General features: G+C 41.0%; 1 protein-coding gene across 1 annotated transcript in view; it reads right to left on the bottom strand.

The window, feature by feature from the left end:
* Positions 1–751: 751 nt before the first annotated feature.
* The window catches only part of gpr158b (G protein-coupled receptor 158b), a gene marked incomplete at both ends in the record, with an annotated part of 61,488 nt that continues 44,769 nt past the window's right edge, over positions 752–17,470 (bottom strand). Inside the window, 6 exons of the mRNA XM_080504133.1 lie at positions 752–1,735; positions 3,946–4,502; positions 5,138–5,381; positions 5,566–5,712; positions 8,179–8,284; positions 12,693–12,831. Of these exons, the coding sequence (XP_080360259.1) occupies positions 752–1,735; positions 3,946–4,502; positions 5,138–5,381; positions 5,566–5,712; positions 8,179–8,284; positions 12,693–12,831 (2,177 nt within the window). The remainder of the gene's footprint in view (positions 1,736–3,945; positions 4,503–5,137; positions 5,382–5,565; positions 5,713–8,178; positions 8,285–12,692; positions 12,832–17,470) is intronic.

The following is a 17,470-nucleotide window of genomic DNA, read 5'->3' as shown; positions in this document are numbered from 1 at the left end:
CACTGTCATATCTGAGTACAAGTTGACCAATTAACATTTAGTTATTGGATGTTTGATAATTTGCCACATGCAATGGCTTTTTAGAAAAACACATACAGTTAAAACATACAGTTTTTCTCTTTAAGCTTTAGCAAAAACCTTTGTTATTCCCATGTTTCTCTAACCTAACAGATCAGTTTTGATCCATGAATTATGCATTTGGCCTACAGATAAGGCAACACAGCTGTGTCTGGGGCTTTGGTCCTGCTTCTCTGAGCTCGTATCCCTTCTTTTTTTCTTCTCAATCTCATCAACATCTGATGCAGCAAGTCTCCTTTGCCTCGGTTTGTATCGTGGAATATCATCAGCCTAACAGGGGGGAAGCTCAGGTTAAGGATTCATTATTTCTGAATGGATGATTGTCTTATCTGCTGGTGTGATACATTTTGTAAATCCTTTGATGTGATGAAACATACAAACTATGTAACTCTGACAAATATGCAAGCGAAAGTGCAGACAAACAGAAATTCCTTTAAGCTGATTTCAAGGTTGCATTACCAGCAATGTAACAATGAGATATTTGCTGTTTGGCAAATGGTTACATCAGGATGGCATCAATGGACAGCAAGATGAATGTGCCTCTCCTCGCAGTATCTTTACTCACGAAGGTGACCGCCAGAAAAACCTTATCAAACGTGGTGCCGTGTATTTATTGTTGGGTTTGTGCCATCAGTTGGTGAATACAAAAAAATTACAATCGTCACACTTGTCATCATGCCCTCTCCTCACAGTCTGGCTCCTGAAAGTCCCAGGGACAAACGTCCACCTTCTTTGCCCCGCTGTTGACTGCAGGTTTGTAACTAGGAGTCAAAGAGCTCTCTTTCTTCTTCTCGGGTGATTTTCTAGTCTGTGCCAAGCTGGTGTGTGAGTGCTCGGCCTCCCGGGAGTACACCTCCGCCCTCCTGTTCTCCATCACCTCTGGGTCTCTGGTTGAGCTCCTCCGGCGCTCAGAGACCGGCACGCCGCACTCCGACGACTGGCTGACCCGCCTCCTCTCGGACGACGGCTTGCTGGAGGAGCTCCGCCTCTCCCTGCTCTTCTCCCTCCCTTTGTCCTTCTCAGATTTGTGGTTGGATGAGCACGACCCTTTCCGCTTCTTCTTGTGTATGGTGGGACTGTTGCAGGTCTTCTCCTGCTTGGGCGAAGGTGGGCTGGCGTAATCCCATGGACAGATTTCTACCATCAGGGACGGCGGCTGTAAGAGGCTCCCGGTGGACTTGGAGTAGTCGGAGTGGAGCCCTTTGGGTTTCCCGTCTGTGGGTGTGACACTTTTCTTGCGCCTGATTCTGTCTGGAGAGATTGAATCTGGATCTCCTCCTACAGAGATCATCGGCTGCTCCTCAAATTCCCAGGGACACACGTCTGGCTTCAGAGGAAGAGGCGACCTTGGCGGCCGAGATTTCCGCATTTCTCTTCCTTCTTCCCTTTCTCCTGTTTTATCTTTGCTGCGGCGTCTGTTGGAAGGAGACTGGCCACTTTTCTGCCTCTGCTGTGAGCGGCTGACTTTGGTGACTCCAGAGCTGCTGCTTCCTCGACGGGATCCTGCTGTGGTTTCTCCAGGAGCGATGGAAACATGCTTCTGGTTCTTTGTCTCGGAGGGCGTCTGAGGTTCTTCCATCTCCCAGGGACAAACCTCAGACAGGTCATAAAGGTTCCTCCCAGTCTCGGAGCAGATTGATGGCTGGCTGCCGCTCACCTGTTACAAAAACCAATAAAAACACATTGAATTAATCACTTCATAACTGTATCAATTGATTAAAGGATTAGGCAGAGAAGTGAAACTACATTTTGGGGTCTGACAAAAAGGCCAAATGTCTTCACTTTAAAGCTACTGTATTGATGTGTCCTTTGTTTTAGAAATCTTTTAAGAAAATGCATATAATATATGTAATTACAAAAGCTCAGGAAGCACATTCTCATTTTAAACACAATGTCGAATGGCTGTAAAAGAAAAGCAAAAAAAAACAGAAGGAAAAAAAAAAGCAGTACATGAAACCTTTTAAGAACACTCAACTTCAACACACCGACACGGGCACCTCAGAGGTAATATTGCCGGAGGCCAAATATCGTTTTCCATGGATTTTGATTTTGATACTGATCTCAACAACCCTCTGCCGCAGGTCTTCAAACAGGCTTTCTTTCACTTTCCTTTACATGCCTTTGAATGAAATTGAAGAATACGAGTCAGAATAAGAATAATGTTCATAAATAACACGTTCAAACACAAAGGTGCATTGTGTCACAGACTTCATTGAATTGTGCTCCAGCTTCTCTCATCTGGAATCATCAGACCATGTGAGCCGCATTTAATTTTTCTGATGCAACTTGGTGGATTCAAATAAGCAAACCTCTGCCTACAAGTTCATTCAAACCAATGCGATCTGAATAAAATACATGATCACATGAAACTTTCATCCATCCTTTATACTTTATCCTACTGTCACAGTTTTTTTTCACTCCTTGCTACATTAACAAGTCATACCACACACTGGGGTTCCCCCTCAGGAGGATATCTGGTTTCAATATGGACGACCATTATGTGTCGAAATGCTCATGTTAAGTGTCGACTTCCTGCAGTCTAATTCAGACATTATCAATGTTCTTCTCAGATAGCGATCGATTCCATAAAAGTTCGAGTGACGACTAAAAGATATGCATGTGTGCCAGATAGATGCCCCACACGATCCTTTCAGCTTTTTGTGAATCCCTACAGCAGTTTTAGTTTCACAATGGGAGCCTTGTTTCAGAGAAGCCTCCCAACACTCACCCTATGCAGTTGGCGGCTCGTTGGTGAACACAGTGGAGAGCGTGAGGCAGCAAAAGAGCCAACCGCACTTCCCCTCAGGACTTTGAGTGAAAATTGGACCTCCATTTGTCCAGAAGCCAGAAATGTTGCTCCCATATATGAATGCTAATATTGTAATTATTCTGCGCCACGTCCTATTCCTGCATGGTTCTCACATTTCCTGACATTCTGCCACTGTGCTATTTCAAATGTAAAGTAGTGATTACACCCCCATTCTGTCGTCTGCAGCCAAGAGGAAAACAAATAACTTTAATCATAAAGTAACAATACATGGAAACTCTTCAGAGAAAGGTTTGGCCTGGACTCAAACCAATAACCTTCTCAATAACCATGAACAGCTCATATTACTTAAACTCATATTATTCTCCAGGGTTAAAGTCTTGTATTTGATCATCCGGCCACCCTGAAGTTCTTGCCTATGCAGAATTTCTTTGTGCACCTTTGACAAAACTGCAGAGTGACTCTGAATTGGTTATGACATGAGTGCAAACACTTTCGGCAGCCAAGTCTCTGATTTGACTCCCAACCAGCGAGAACTTTATTCTCCGTCACCACTTTGCTCACTTTCTCACATTTGCGACCAAACTCTGCAGCTATCAAATAGAAAAGCAGAATGCTTTTAGAGAGAGACCGCTCAGAGAAGCATTGTGAGTGATTTCTCACGGTCCCAGCTGATTTAGCAACACCTCGTGCTCAGGGCCTTGTACGATTCCAATAATCCAATTTCTCTTTTCTTTTGCCCTCAGCATAGTACTGAAAAAAATCTCCTCTCCTCTCTTTCACAGATAATCACACTTCTGCTTTTTAGTTTCTAAAGTTTATGTTCATAGTTTAAAAAAAAACAACCCCAAAAAACAACATAGTTATTTCCTCAGTAGTGACAAAACAGGAAAAGAACAATGTTTTCCCTTTGGACAGCGGCAAACAGATCATTTGTAATGATTTCCTCTTGTTAAAACCAGTTCTGCAATTAATCATCATTTGAAAATGACTGCAGATTATTTTTCTGTCAGCGAACAAATTGATTTATCTGGTCTTGTTTAGCATCGGAGCGCCATATCAACACACGGATCAATCAGGAGGGTAATTGTTGTACGTGCCTGTTGTTTCATGATGCCCATCTTCATTGGGGTCTTGGAGTACTCCACCGACTGGCTGATGATCATCTTGGGGTAATGCTCAGGCGTCTCATCCACCTCTGACAGCATCCTGCCTTCCTGCCCCTTCAGACCCTTCTTGCTCGCATCTTCCACGCTCTGAGTCTTGTTGGTCAGTCCTGGCATCTTCTCTTTAGCGCTGGCGATCACACTGAGCGACTTCTGCATGATGGAGGTGCGCAGGTGCACGGGTTTCTTCTCGTGCGTCAGGTTGTGAGCGCTGGCGGACTTCCAGAAGAGCGGCACCGACTCGGTGGACTCAGCTGGTTCCAGTCTGGGCGGAGTCGCAGGCGGCTCCAGCTGCTTCTTGGTGTGTTTCCTGCCAATGAGAGAACCGAGAAGAGACACTTCCCCGACACTCCCGACCGGAGTCATTTTGTCTCCCGCAGCCGAGCCTGTTTGGCTGCCGGTGTCTTCATCCTGATCACACACGTGGTCGTAGCTGAGCGACTTCTTCAAACCCATCACCTTGTTCTTCAGGGAGTCATCTCGAGGTTTTCCTGGGGGAAGAAATGATAAACAAGCAGTTGGTGGTACCGATCATCACGTGGAAAAAACAGGGTGCTGTGTATACAGCACCCATGTAGTGTAGTGTAAATGCAATGCTTGCAAAATAGAATACAAGACCACCATAAATGCTACAGGTGCAACGACTCAAAGTGAATGCATCAAAGCGGCGTCTGTCATCACATCTGATTTACAGAGGGTAGCTCTGTTTTGAAATACTTTTAGTTTATTGTCTGATGTGATGAAGTGGCTTTAATCACTATGCACGATAGACAAATTTCATTCACCCTGTAGTTACGAAAATCAAGCAGGAAGATGAACATGCAGGCCAGGTGGGTCCATCCCTCAACTCATCCCAGCAAAACAGATCATGTGTGCACAGTCCTCAGAAATATTGACCCAACAGCTTCACGCAGGTGCTGCGGGTTTTGTCAGCAGTACATTCGTCATGCAAATCTGCATTTCCACCAAATCCCCATGGAGCTCTAGTGGACTGAGAAACCTGAAGACACTACGACTACAGTGGTATAGTGGTTAGCACTCTTCCTATAGTTCAAATTGACATTAGGGGCCTTTGTGTACGGCGTTTGCATGCTCACTCGTTTTTTCCATATACCCGGGGTCTTACCATGGTGGCTGGGCTCGAATGGGTTTCTCCTCAAAGTGCTGCGGTTGCTGCCGTGCTCGCTGCCGTCGTCGCGGCTGCACTGGCGGTGCATGTGCATGGTCTCGGGGATCTCCGTGATCCGCTTCATCAGCGAGCGGCCCAGGCCTTTCTTGGAGTTACGCTTCTTCTGAAGGTGAGGGTTGTTGGCGAGCATCTTCTTACGTTTGTAGACTTCCAGCTGGGCATACAGTTTCTTCAACTCATCCTACATCAGCAACATTTTAAATGTTCAGTCACAACCTATTTGAAATGTCATCATCTAAATTCAAGTTGATAATAAGTGCTGTTAATAATCGACAACAATCTACTCATTATTTTCCACATCCTTTTCATATTATCTGATGGAGAATAAAATAATATCACGTGGGAATTGACACCAAAAAGCTCACCCGTATGTCCTCTGGGTCCAAACTGTGCTCGCTCCAAGCCGAGGTGATGCTGTTGTTGAGGTAGGAGCCAGATCGTCCCATGTCCAACTCCTCCTCATATGCCTCAGTCGCAATATCATCTCTGGCCTGAGTCTCTTTGGACAGGAACTAAAACAGGTGGAGGACAAGATAAGATACCTCTCATTATATTTATAATGTGGTAGAAGAAGGCGCTCAGTTATCATTGAGGGCTCAGCCAAGGTTATGATTTGTCATAAATGGAAGAATACATATCATAAGGGTTTGGTATTATCCATTCAATGTACAATTGATTGCTGCAGTAGTTTAAAAAAAAAAGATTTTCTTTATTAAGTTCGATTCTCACCTGCTGACTGACTGCTGAAGGCCTAATCAACCAAAGCCAAATAACCTCAGTTATCCCAGCTCATCACAGGCAAGAGTGCAGTAATAAGATGAACACAATCACTTCTAACACAGTACAACAGATACAGATCAGCAATTACATTCAATTATCTAATTTATAATTCATGCAACTCTGCAAGTAAGTATGCAGTGCTTGACACTTTTCTCCTCCTCATTTGGATTCTTATAAGTCTAAAAAAAAAAAAAAGAGAGACGAGGCTGCATTATTGCAATAACAGGGCAAATAAAGGTTTGACTGTGATTTGTGCAGCCAACTTGTTTTGTGTTGTTTGTATAACAGTTTTGGGGGACGACAAAGCCTAAATATTCGGCCCAGTATCAGGAACAGACGCTACGTGGGATTATAGTCCTCCCATTGAGCTTAATTATCCCAGTATACTCAACTGACTTCCACTTCTGAGGTGCCTAATTAAGAAATAATAAAAGAATGCAGAGCAGTGCTGGTGCCTTGTATTTCGTACACAGTGGGAGAATTAAGTGTTTTCCATCAGACTTGTGAGAACGCACATAAAGGCACCCGTGGGAGTACTCAGCTAAACTACAATAACCCCCAATGCTGTTCGAATGAGTTCAAGGTAATGGCAGCAAATGTGCCTCTGTACGTCTCTGTGTGTGTTTTAGATTGCTAATATCAAATGCACTTCAGATGATTGATGACCTATTGTGTGTACAAGCTCCAGTACAGTAGAGTTTTGCAAGGGCCAGTGTGGAAGGCTTTTCGGACACAATCTAAGTTCAACTACAGAAGCAGACATTTCTTACAAATAACCCTAATTAGAAGTAGTAATTCAATTCTGGGAAAGCAATAATGAGTTGTGAGGTCAATTTTTTTTTCTTATTCACCCATGTAATACAATTCATACTTGTAAAGTTCATTTGGGGAAAACCTGAAATCTGATGTGAGTTTTGTGAGTGCTTTAAATGTTAATATCTCTTTATCTCCGCTCAGTTCAGTTTTCAGCTCATCACTCAATCAAAGTGTGCTCATGTGGATGCAAATGAACAGAGGACAGAATTGAAGTAATTAATCTACAACACATAAAGTATATAGTATGGACACTCTCTTTAACCATTTAACATATTGGGAATAAGATTGTAAAACTTCTTAAAGAAATGCAGTACTAAAAATGTACTCTTCATTTCTAAGCTCTAGATCAATAAATACATGCAATTTGGGGAGTTTTCCTTAAAAGACCATTCATAATGTCTTTAGGGTTGAACTGCTTAAAGTATTCTAGTGAGCCTATAAAATAGTCGAGGCAGTGAATCAACAATCTGTCAAAAATCATTCAATAAAATGATTCTTCAGGAATATTGAGACAACAAAAATGAACCAGAATCGCCTGGACAAGCCTAGCAATACTCCTGAGTGATAGTAAAAGAAATAAGTTGATTTTGAAACATCATATGCAGCCATTCTGGGTACGGCTTGCACCACAAAGGCAAAGGAAAGCACAAGGGTTTGCAATCCCAAGCAAAATGAAGCACTGGAGGCCTTCAAAAGAATCTCTATATAGCATTGTATTTTATATAGTAAAAGAAGAATAACCAGGAATGACTGAGGGTTGAAAAATACAAAGGACTTTCTTCAAAGCACATTATGTGCTGACCTCCAGGATGAAGTTACAGCTGACCCAACTGTTTTCTGAATAAACGTGGACTTCTGAACAAGCCAGAAAGTCTGAAAAAAAAAAAGCCTGAGTCACTTGCTTCTGGAGGATTTTTATACAGACGAAACTAAATTGAAGCTTCGTGGTGAGTTACATCAGCTCTAGGTTCATAGAGGAGGGGAAAAAAAGCTTTCATATGAAAAAAAACAAAACACCCCCACTAAAACAACACAGAGGAGGCTCAGATGTGTTACGAGGCTGTGTTCAATCATCACAATGAAATCCAATGATTATCAAAGCTCCTGGTGTGAAACAGACTATCCAGAATCACAAGGTGTGCCTGATAAGAAATGAAACAGGAGAAGAATTAAATAAATAAATAAAAAGAAACATAAAAGCAACCTGAAATTCCTGTTAAGTAAATGTCATTAGTTGCCTCTATTTTGACTTTATGATAATAACACAACCGATGGACTGCCTGTTCATGTGAACGTGAGGTTGGAAGATAGAGTGCTATAATTGCTTTCTAAGTAAAGCAAGGAGTAATACGGTCAATGAGGCTGGGAGTGAAGATATTTACCTTGGGGACAAGCAGCAGGCCCAGAGTCACAGTCACTGTCAGGTGGGTGTGAGCAAAGAACAACATGAGCATCCAGTCCGGGTGAAGTCCCGGCACCAGAGAAAACCTGCAGGAAAACATTGACAACAGTGTGAACGCAGCAACACTGCTGGGAAATCTACAGACTTGAGGAGATATTTCTTCACACAAACTGCATTTATTAAAGACGATCAACTCTGCATGCATAATAATGCAGATCCAGTGAAAACAAGTTCTAATCATTCAAACTTTTTTGTGGCCTGTCAGATATGGGCGCCCATTTCTGGCCACCTGATTGGCTGACGCCTTCACCCTTGTTTTTGTGAAAGCTTTATTTCCCCGTAGTTCAGTGGAAGCCGGAGGTCTCCATCATTTCTTCAGCTGGAAGTCCGTGTTCATAGACACAGATCCAAATGCAATTTATTATTTGGTGATTAAAACTTTACTAAGCAATAAACGTACACGTTTGCAGGCTATGCGAGCCAAAGAATTTTGGGATTTCAGTTATTTCTCTCCACATCGTATTGCTAAACTCATAATACTTGTTAAAGTGTTAAAACTGTTGTTTCTCATTTCTTGTACAACCGCATCCACACATCTGCTTTGCTCATCCTTGTTGCTGCATTGAAGAATAATGAATCTAACATCTTGCACCACGGTGGTCACAACTCCCTGAATCTATTGTTCAGGTTTATCATTGAAAATGATTTGGTTTGGTGTGTGATATGTGTGTGTCTCTGGCATAAAGTGACAGAGTGTTCAATTTCTAAATATGACAAGTGGGTTTATAAAAGGTTGTTACATAATTTGATGTGTGTTGGAATTGTGTTTGTAGCAAGTTAAATAGGCTTTTCTATGCCTATAAATGACATTCTCCTGTTCAATATGATAGGATGCATCAGTAGATTTGTACATGATTAGTACATTGTGAAGGTTTGACGTAAATTAAATAAAAAATAAAGCATGGGCATTGTCGTGGTATCATTTCATCACACTCTTTTTTTTTTTTTTTTAAAGTCTTCCAGAATTTGGTTTGCTGTGTTATTACTGATACACTTACAAGATTTTGTAATTGCAAAAATAGTCACATCAAAAGTCATTGCAAGACAAATATTCACATGTTTCTTCTACAGCCTTAGTTTATCCCATAATTCTGGTTGTTCTTTCATCTTCTGTTTCTCCTGTTTTCACCTGCAGTATGTTGGAGACGGGCTGACCTACTTTCCTGAGGCACCTGGACTCCATCTACTTCATGCTCTCCACATAAACCAGCCTCAGATCCCCCCCCCCCCCCCCCCCCCCCGGTGCCACATGATCGTCCCGTCTGGTTGGGTCGTGCGAGTGATCTCGAGTGAGCTCACCGTATTTCCTCTGAAAGCGATTTTTACAGTTTTTGCTCATGTTTTCTTATTCCAGTAGGATTTGCTTTGTCTTTCTGCTTTCAGTTCTGAGCTCTCTGTTCTTGTTTCAAATAGTTTTGGGCTCAGTTTTGTTTGAAATGTCTCCTGATTTGGAAAATATAATCTTTCAGGCTGTAACAGTTGATTTAAATTGAACGGATATCCTCACTTTATAGTCATTGCCTTGCTTGATTGAATCAGATTTACATTTGGTCATCTCTGTTTTATCCTAAGCGTCTCCAAACTGGAATTACATCAGGTTGTCATGGACTTTATTAAATGCCTCATGCCATCATTTTCATCATTGTTGTTGATGCTTTAAATCCCAGCATTATATTCCTGAGATTGGTTTCAATTATTTGCAGGAAAAGTGAAATTAAACACAGACAAACTATTTGAATTAGTGAATTCTTCCATGCCACCATCACACCCCTCAATTGTGGGGGGTAAGGTGACTCACAAGAATTTGGCCCCTTGTTATCCCAGTAATGACATTCATTAGAATGTTCCTGCAGCCACAATCCACCATGCTCCACCAGTGAAATGAGACCATGATTACCTCCAAATCATGACAATGTAAAAGTTATTCCTTCTATTTTAATGCAGAACTGGAGGATACATGTTTACACACACTCGTCCTCTCACTGTGGATTTGATGTACTTTAACTAGTAAAAGGGTTGTTCACATCCAGTTTTTTTTCAGTTCAAATAAAAAAAATCTTTCAAATAGTGACTGATGATCACTTACTTGCCTTGCAATTGAGTTTATACATCCCCCCCCGCCACAACATTGGCTGTAATCTGGGTTCCTACAATTTGACCCCAACACCAATTTATGGAGCAATTTCAGTGCATTTTAGCACAGTGAACACAAACACACACACACACACACACACACACACACACACACACACACACACACACACACACACACACACACACACACACACACACACACACACACACACACACACACACACACACACACACACACACACACACACACACCGTCCAGCCTTATCTCTGGACTGCAGCAGAAGCACAGCCTCTGTCAATTCATTGTACAAAAAAAAAAAAAAAAAGCAAAGTACTCAAAGTTGAAAATGTTTTATTCCCCAGCAAACTAAAGCACCTTCATTTATAATTTTCACAAAAGCTGATGAAGTGGCATCAATGGACTTTTGAGTTCCTCTCCAGATTAAAATGATGTGATCTTTGTCTTCATGTCCAAGCGAACAGAATGGTATAGGCGTTTACTTGAATGAAAGAATATTCAATCAGGAGCTATTTTATCAGCAAACGAGTGACAAATGGACATTTTTGCCTGTGGCTCTGGGTAACATGTTATTAAAAAAATAATAATAATAATTCACCTGATTACTTTTATTCCTGCAATCAGCAATCCAGAGAAAGATTTTCCTTGTAAAAACATTTAATAGTGTTTTTCTTTTTTCACTTCTTCAAACAACCCAAACATTCAAACTACACAACTGATTTGTGGAACATGGAAAGAAACTCTTGCAAAATAATAAAAATGTACTAAATATAAGCTGGTTTTATGAATGTTAAAAAACTCATCAATAATAATATAAAATGCATTTGTTAAACTTATATCGTGCCCTGAACTCATTTAGGTTTTTTTGGTTTTTTTTTTTAAAGAAAAAAGTAGAGCCTGAAAAGTTCAAACTATGTGAGTTATCAGATCAGAGGATCTGTGGTAGCATGTTTGCAATAAGATTGCACTAGTTGTCACAGCTAAATCACTGAGATTTGAGCTCCATCGCCACCTCGTTCTGTTCAGTTCTGGGTCTCGGTCTCAATTATTTTTTTAAATAATCCTGAAATGTACTTGTATGAAGCATTAAAGAACATGAATTCCAGTCATAGTGAAACTCTTGGCAGTGTTCTGATGACACACAAAATGGCTCGCAAATCAATGTGCTTCATCCAAACCTTAACAAAATGTAAATTAAGCCTAAAAATGGTAAAATATAAAATATGGCATGGCCCAACATTTGGTCCAAAAAGAAAGCTCACGTGATGAATCAGCTTCAGCTTGGTTTATCTTTAGCTTTCTCACTAATACGTACATGAAAAAAGGTTGTCATATTTTATATTTGCATATTGTATTGTGCACAGATTTGCCTTGAGAAATAGAATTTGTGAAAAACATTCAAAAACAATAAAAAAATATATATATAAATATAATGCTAGAAATACTAGCATTTGTAGTGAGTCACAAGCTTTGCAACCTGACATGCAAACATTTAAGGATTTTGCTTCACTATCAAGTCTAGTCTAGCAGTTGCTAGAAATCAATTTTTCTTTTTACGCGTTAAATCAATACACAAAAAAACTTGTCCTGTTTATCAGCAAAGTAAACATGAGCAGGAGGTGAAAACGATGAGCTAAAAGATACTAAAAGCGCTATCAGTGGACAGTGAAAGTCAAATTATCGCAACCTTTAAGGCAATCTTACTTTTGTAGATAAAGCGAAGTGGTAACCTCGGTTTTAATAATCACTAACTCATAAAGGACATTTGAAATATTCAAAGAATCGCCGAGTTAGATTCCTATCCACCTCCGTGAGACAGACACAGACAGACGGGTTGAGACAGCCAGCAGCAGGGCACAGAGAGTTTATTTTAGGCTTTGGCACAGTACGTCTATGCGGTGCCTCTGCCGAGGGAAGACATATTTTATTCACCTCCTTTCAACTGGCTTATACAGTGCTCTGCTGACGCCGTTCATTTCCCTGATGAAGGGGCTGCTGAACTGTTTGCCTTTCATCTGACACGTGCTGCACTTATAATGCCAACTCCAACAGAAGAGTATTCCCATGATTTTGATCAGAGAACAGGTTGTGCAGTAGAAAAAAACAAAACAAAAAAAAAAAACAGTAACTGCAGTCAGCCTCTTGCCATATATCTTTGTTTTTAAAACTGTATTGTCATATAGATTCTTGGCACGTCTGAGAAATGCAGGTTCAACAGCTGTACCTGTTTTCATCTCTCTTACAACCTCGGTTCTCCTCTTTTCCTTCGTCACTCACAAGTTTCTGCCTCCCTTTCGGTTCAGATCTGTTTCTGCACCCACCTGATGATGTGGAAGATGGCTGATATGAGGAGCTCGTTGTAGACGGCCACAGCCATGTACCGCGGCTCGTGGAAAGCGGAGGGAATGGTCCGGACAGCGTAGCACAGGTAAACCCCCCACAGCAGGAACAGGAACTCAGCTGAGCAGCAAAATGGGAAAACAAGGAGGCTTGATTAAAAAGCTATGATAAATATAATAATACACTCAATCCCTCTTGATTGCAGGAGGTTGTTTGTATTGGTATTTTAATACAGACATGAAAATAATTCTGAACATTTTTGTGGTTCCATGTTGTTTCATGGTGTGATTTTGCCACAACATGGCTAATAAGTGCGACTTACTCATATTTAGGCTTTTTTAAAGGACGACAAACAAGTTATTGGACATGTGGCTCTGGCCAGGGCCATCTGTGTTGGACATTTTGTATTGTTTCATGAAAACTGTCCACACATTGTTCTTAACCGAGAGTTGAGCTCTCCTCACTTGGCAAGACGAGTGGGTGACCTTTAGCAGCCCAGCACAAACAGACCCCGCTGCACCAATAAATGCACGCATGGATTAAATGCAGCCTTTGTGTCTTCTCCAGCGGTTGTGTTTCTATATGAACATGGTGGATAGAAACTGTAAAATGAGCCTCAATATATGCTTGTAAACAATGACTGGTGACACAGACTTGACACTTTTAGGATTATGGAGTTTTCTTTTCCTCACAGTGCAGAGATTTTCAAACTTTTAATCATATTTGTGTTTTGTCCTCACTGCAATATGACATCTTTAGAAGCTCATGGATTACACCTGCTTTTGTTTAAGGTAAATCTTCAGTTTAGATGGTTTTAAATCGTCACTGGAGAGGATTTCGAGGCATTAGAAGAGAGCATCATGAGCACTCATGGTGATTTTTATGTGCAACAGTAGACACATACTTCATGTTTGCTGCCTCTTCTGAGTTTATCCTAATTAGCTGTTGTATTTTTTTGCAGCTGAGCCTTTGCTCTGCTCATCAGATCTTATCCTTTTGGTTTTTATTTAAGCGCAGAAGCAAAGCTGCATGAACTGAGTCACTTTTGCATCAACATAGTAAATGTAATCAGACTTTTTGACTGGCAGGCAATTAAACAGGGAACAATGGGAATTTGATACACGATATAATAATAGTAGCGACAATAATTTAGTTATTTTCATGACATTTAATTGTTCTGTCAAATTCCACTTTTAAGAGGCCCTGCGCACCTCTCTGAGTCTTTTACTGCCGTAATACAATTCAACACCATTTAATCAGGTTCAGGTTTTGACACAAATTAATAAATTGTTGTTTACCCATATTAATCAAAGATGCCCATTTCAAAATGTTATGTTTTTATTAGTTTAATGGTCACACGCACGCACATGTGCTCACACAGTATCACTGTTTCTATTACAATACCATGTTTGACAACTTGGCAGCTTCAACATCACATTATGACATGAAGCATGAATCAATCTGTATCATATTTTTCAGTCAGAAGCTAAAAAGGAAAATAACCTGACTGGGCTTTATATAAAATGTGGTAATTTCCATTTTCGAAGTTTTGTTTTAATAAAAAACTTCATCTGAAGAATGTTGCTTGTGGATGTGAGACGTCCCCTGTGAGGAAGTTTTTTTCTGGTCAGTATATTGGCACTTTTCTGATTCCATGACGTCTCACACAGGTCACACAGCCTGAGAGCAATTTACAGAGTGTATGTAAAAAGCTGGCTGTCTTCACTGCTATCAATCTAATTCAGAGTGCGTGCACCGATAGCTCATTATCATCTAAATTGTCAGTGTAATGAAATTTTGAAGAACATCAGTTTCAAAAATCAATAGTAATTACTTTTGGATGTGAAGAAGGAAATTTCTTTAGCGTTGCTGCATTTTGTAGATATGAAATAATGTCCTGAAGCGATCTAATATATCATGTTTTTTTCTCCAGAGTAGAACAAACATTATACATCCTTCATTGTTGTTAGGGAAGACAATGTGCTGGCAAATGTAAAAACAATTTACTAGGTTGTGATATGATGCATATAAAAATCCCATAATTTTAAAGCTGCTTTTAGTTGCTGTCAGAAACTGCTACTAAATCTAAGAACAGTGCCAGGGATTGTGTTGGCATACGAGTCCATAAAGTCTTTACAGTGATTACTGCCTATTAATATTTATGAATGGGTTTCGTCTATTAATCATCACTAATTACAGGGTACTTAGCCTCTGTATCGGGATGCATGAAGAGCTTGCTTACATGAGGAAAGTGATAACAGTTCTGATTAATATAGATTAATTGTGGATTCACATGAATGACTTATTGTTGGCATCATCAGCAGTGCTTTGTATCAGCTCTGTTTTGTTTCGCATTCTAGCAGAAAATAGGATAGATTATGTATATTCAGGCCGACGCGTGTTCTCTTGTTGGTATCATTACAAAATGAACAAAAACATGGAAAAGCAATTAGGCAAATTTTTCACCAGCATGACATGGTAAATAAAAACCCTCCAAAGCAGTATTGCAGGGTGCTTGTTGTCCTTCAGTGGAGTCTCAGGACACGGGTGTGTTTTCGCACAGGCTGTCAGAACAAACAGCGGGGCTCCCTGGTTTCCTATCTTGGGTAAAAGGTATGAAGAAATAAACACCGACTCACACTGAGCTGCAGGAACACAGGGATTTCCTGTGAGCTACTTGTTTAATTCCTTCTAAAGTGCTGTGTTTGTTGTAGGCTGTCACAGCCACATACACACACACGCACGCACGCACGCCCGCACGCCCGCGTGCACGCACGCACGCACGCACGCACGCACGCACGCACGCACACACTGTCTCTGAAGATGCTGGTCCTCAGCCCCGTCTCCAGAGCATCCTTAGCCGTCCTCCTTTCGCGACCCCCTCTTCTCTTCCACTCTCCTCTGAAAAGTCCATCCCTCCTCAGCTCGCTCTGCATCGCTGCCCACAACCCTTACAAGCTTCAGACTTCACAGGCTCCTTTCTTCTTTTTTCCCTGCCTCTTCCACTCTCTCTGTCTGCCTGTCTATCAGCTTTCAGAGGCAGGCCAAGCATCGTTCAGGGATCCGTCCTTTTCCTCTTTCCAAACAGGATTAGTCTTCCCTGCTGACAGACTGGCTTCAGTAAGGTGCACATCAGTGCCTCCTGCTTCAAGAATCTGCCTTTAAGAAACGACTTTAACACATATGTGAGGCCATCTGGGCCTTGGAGGATGTCTGAGGGACAGTAACTGCAACTTCATAGCACATTAGTTACTTTAAATGCGTGTTACCGCACCACAAGTACTTATTCTTAAAGGATGTTTACTATTAGGGCACAAGGTGGGACCAGAACCAGGAAAGAAAATATCAATCAAAACGATATTGGTATCGATGGCTACTATGACTACTCATTAATGTTGTCCTGGACATTAATACGTTTTAATGTGGAGGGACTTAATCACTGCTGCATCTTCTATAATGTGGGATCACATTTAGGGGATAAATAAGTGTTGGAGTTGATGGTTTCAGTCACTCCAAACACAGAATGGCAAACAAAAACACCACACACACTCATTCATATTGAAATTTATACCATTTATCCCCAAATGCACCCAGAGGAAAAAACACAGGGGGAACATGCAGCCCTGCCCAGAAAGTTCTCCTCACTCAGACTGGATTGGCGGAATTTTTGATGTGAGAGCTACCCACTAACCCACCTTCCCACCAGTAGGCATAAAAAAAGAAAAAAGTTAATAATTTATGTTTTCCCAGATAACATCTCATCATTTTATCCAGTGATAGATTTTTCTGTGGTGCAGACGAGATAGAAGCGTCTTGTGGAAACTCCCTGAAGACATGCTTCTGATAAAAGACTGTCTGAATAAATGATGGTGGTACCTCTTGCCTGTGGGCGGGCTGTGCTTTAACATTAGTGGCAGTCCTACTTACAGTAACAGAAAACGGTACTCCATCTTGTCGGTTACAGCGGCCCATTGTTAACTTTCCATGCAGAGCCATTTATTACACCGTGTGTATGATGGAAAGGGGAATAAAATGATGGGCACCATTGTTAGCATTCAAAAATGCATCAATTGAACGTGGAATTGGAAGCGGAGGCTTTTCAAAATGCTGCTGTGAGTACATGGAGCTGAATGAAAGGAGCCATTATACCACAATCACACCTCCTGGCAAACAGGGAACATGCTTTTTGAGCAGTTTACGTCTTGCTGAAACAGGTATCTGTATCTCCAGCAGGAAGCCCATCAAAGCATATCAATGTTCCACTGGCCTGTACGTTTTTATCCATCCTATTTTCTGTTACTATACCACAATGGATGAACTTTATTTGAAGGCTGAAAACTTTGGAAAACTCCACTCTTTTTGTCTGCAGTCTATTTGCTGTGGCTCCTTACACCTATAAGAGGATGTCCGCAAGCTGAAAACTGCATTTGAGGTCAAGAGTTTTTAGTTTTTTTTGCCATTCTGCGTCTGGTAGTCATTTAGCTTTTGACAAGGCTCCTTTTGGGGGCTTTAACCACTCACACTGGTGCCAAAATGCTGCAGTTATTCTTTGTTTGTCCCCACAGATGTGAGCAGTCCAAATAAAGGTCAACAAAATATATTTTTTAGTTTGATTGGACTTTTACTGTACAACTTTAAACAGGAAATTATAAGGATCATGAAAACAAAACAAAACTAACGAAAAAAAAACCAACCTGAAGTGATGTAAACTGTATAGTTAATGTATATGGTTGGGACAAAGTGTAAAATGTAAATTAGG

The sequence above is a fragment of the Blennius ocellaris genome (genome assembly GCF_963422515.1).
Source record: "Blennius ocellaris genome assembly, chromosome: 10".
NCBI lineage: Eukaryota > Metazoa > Chordata > Actinopteri > Blenniiformes > Blenniidae > Blennius > Blennius ocellaris.
The sequence above is the reverse complement of the archived record's forward strand: the minus strand, read 5'-3'. Positions and strand labels throughout refer to the sequence as shown.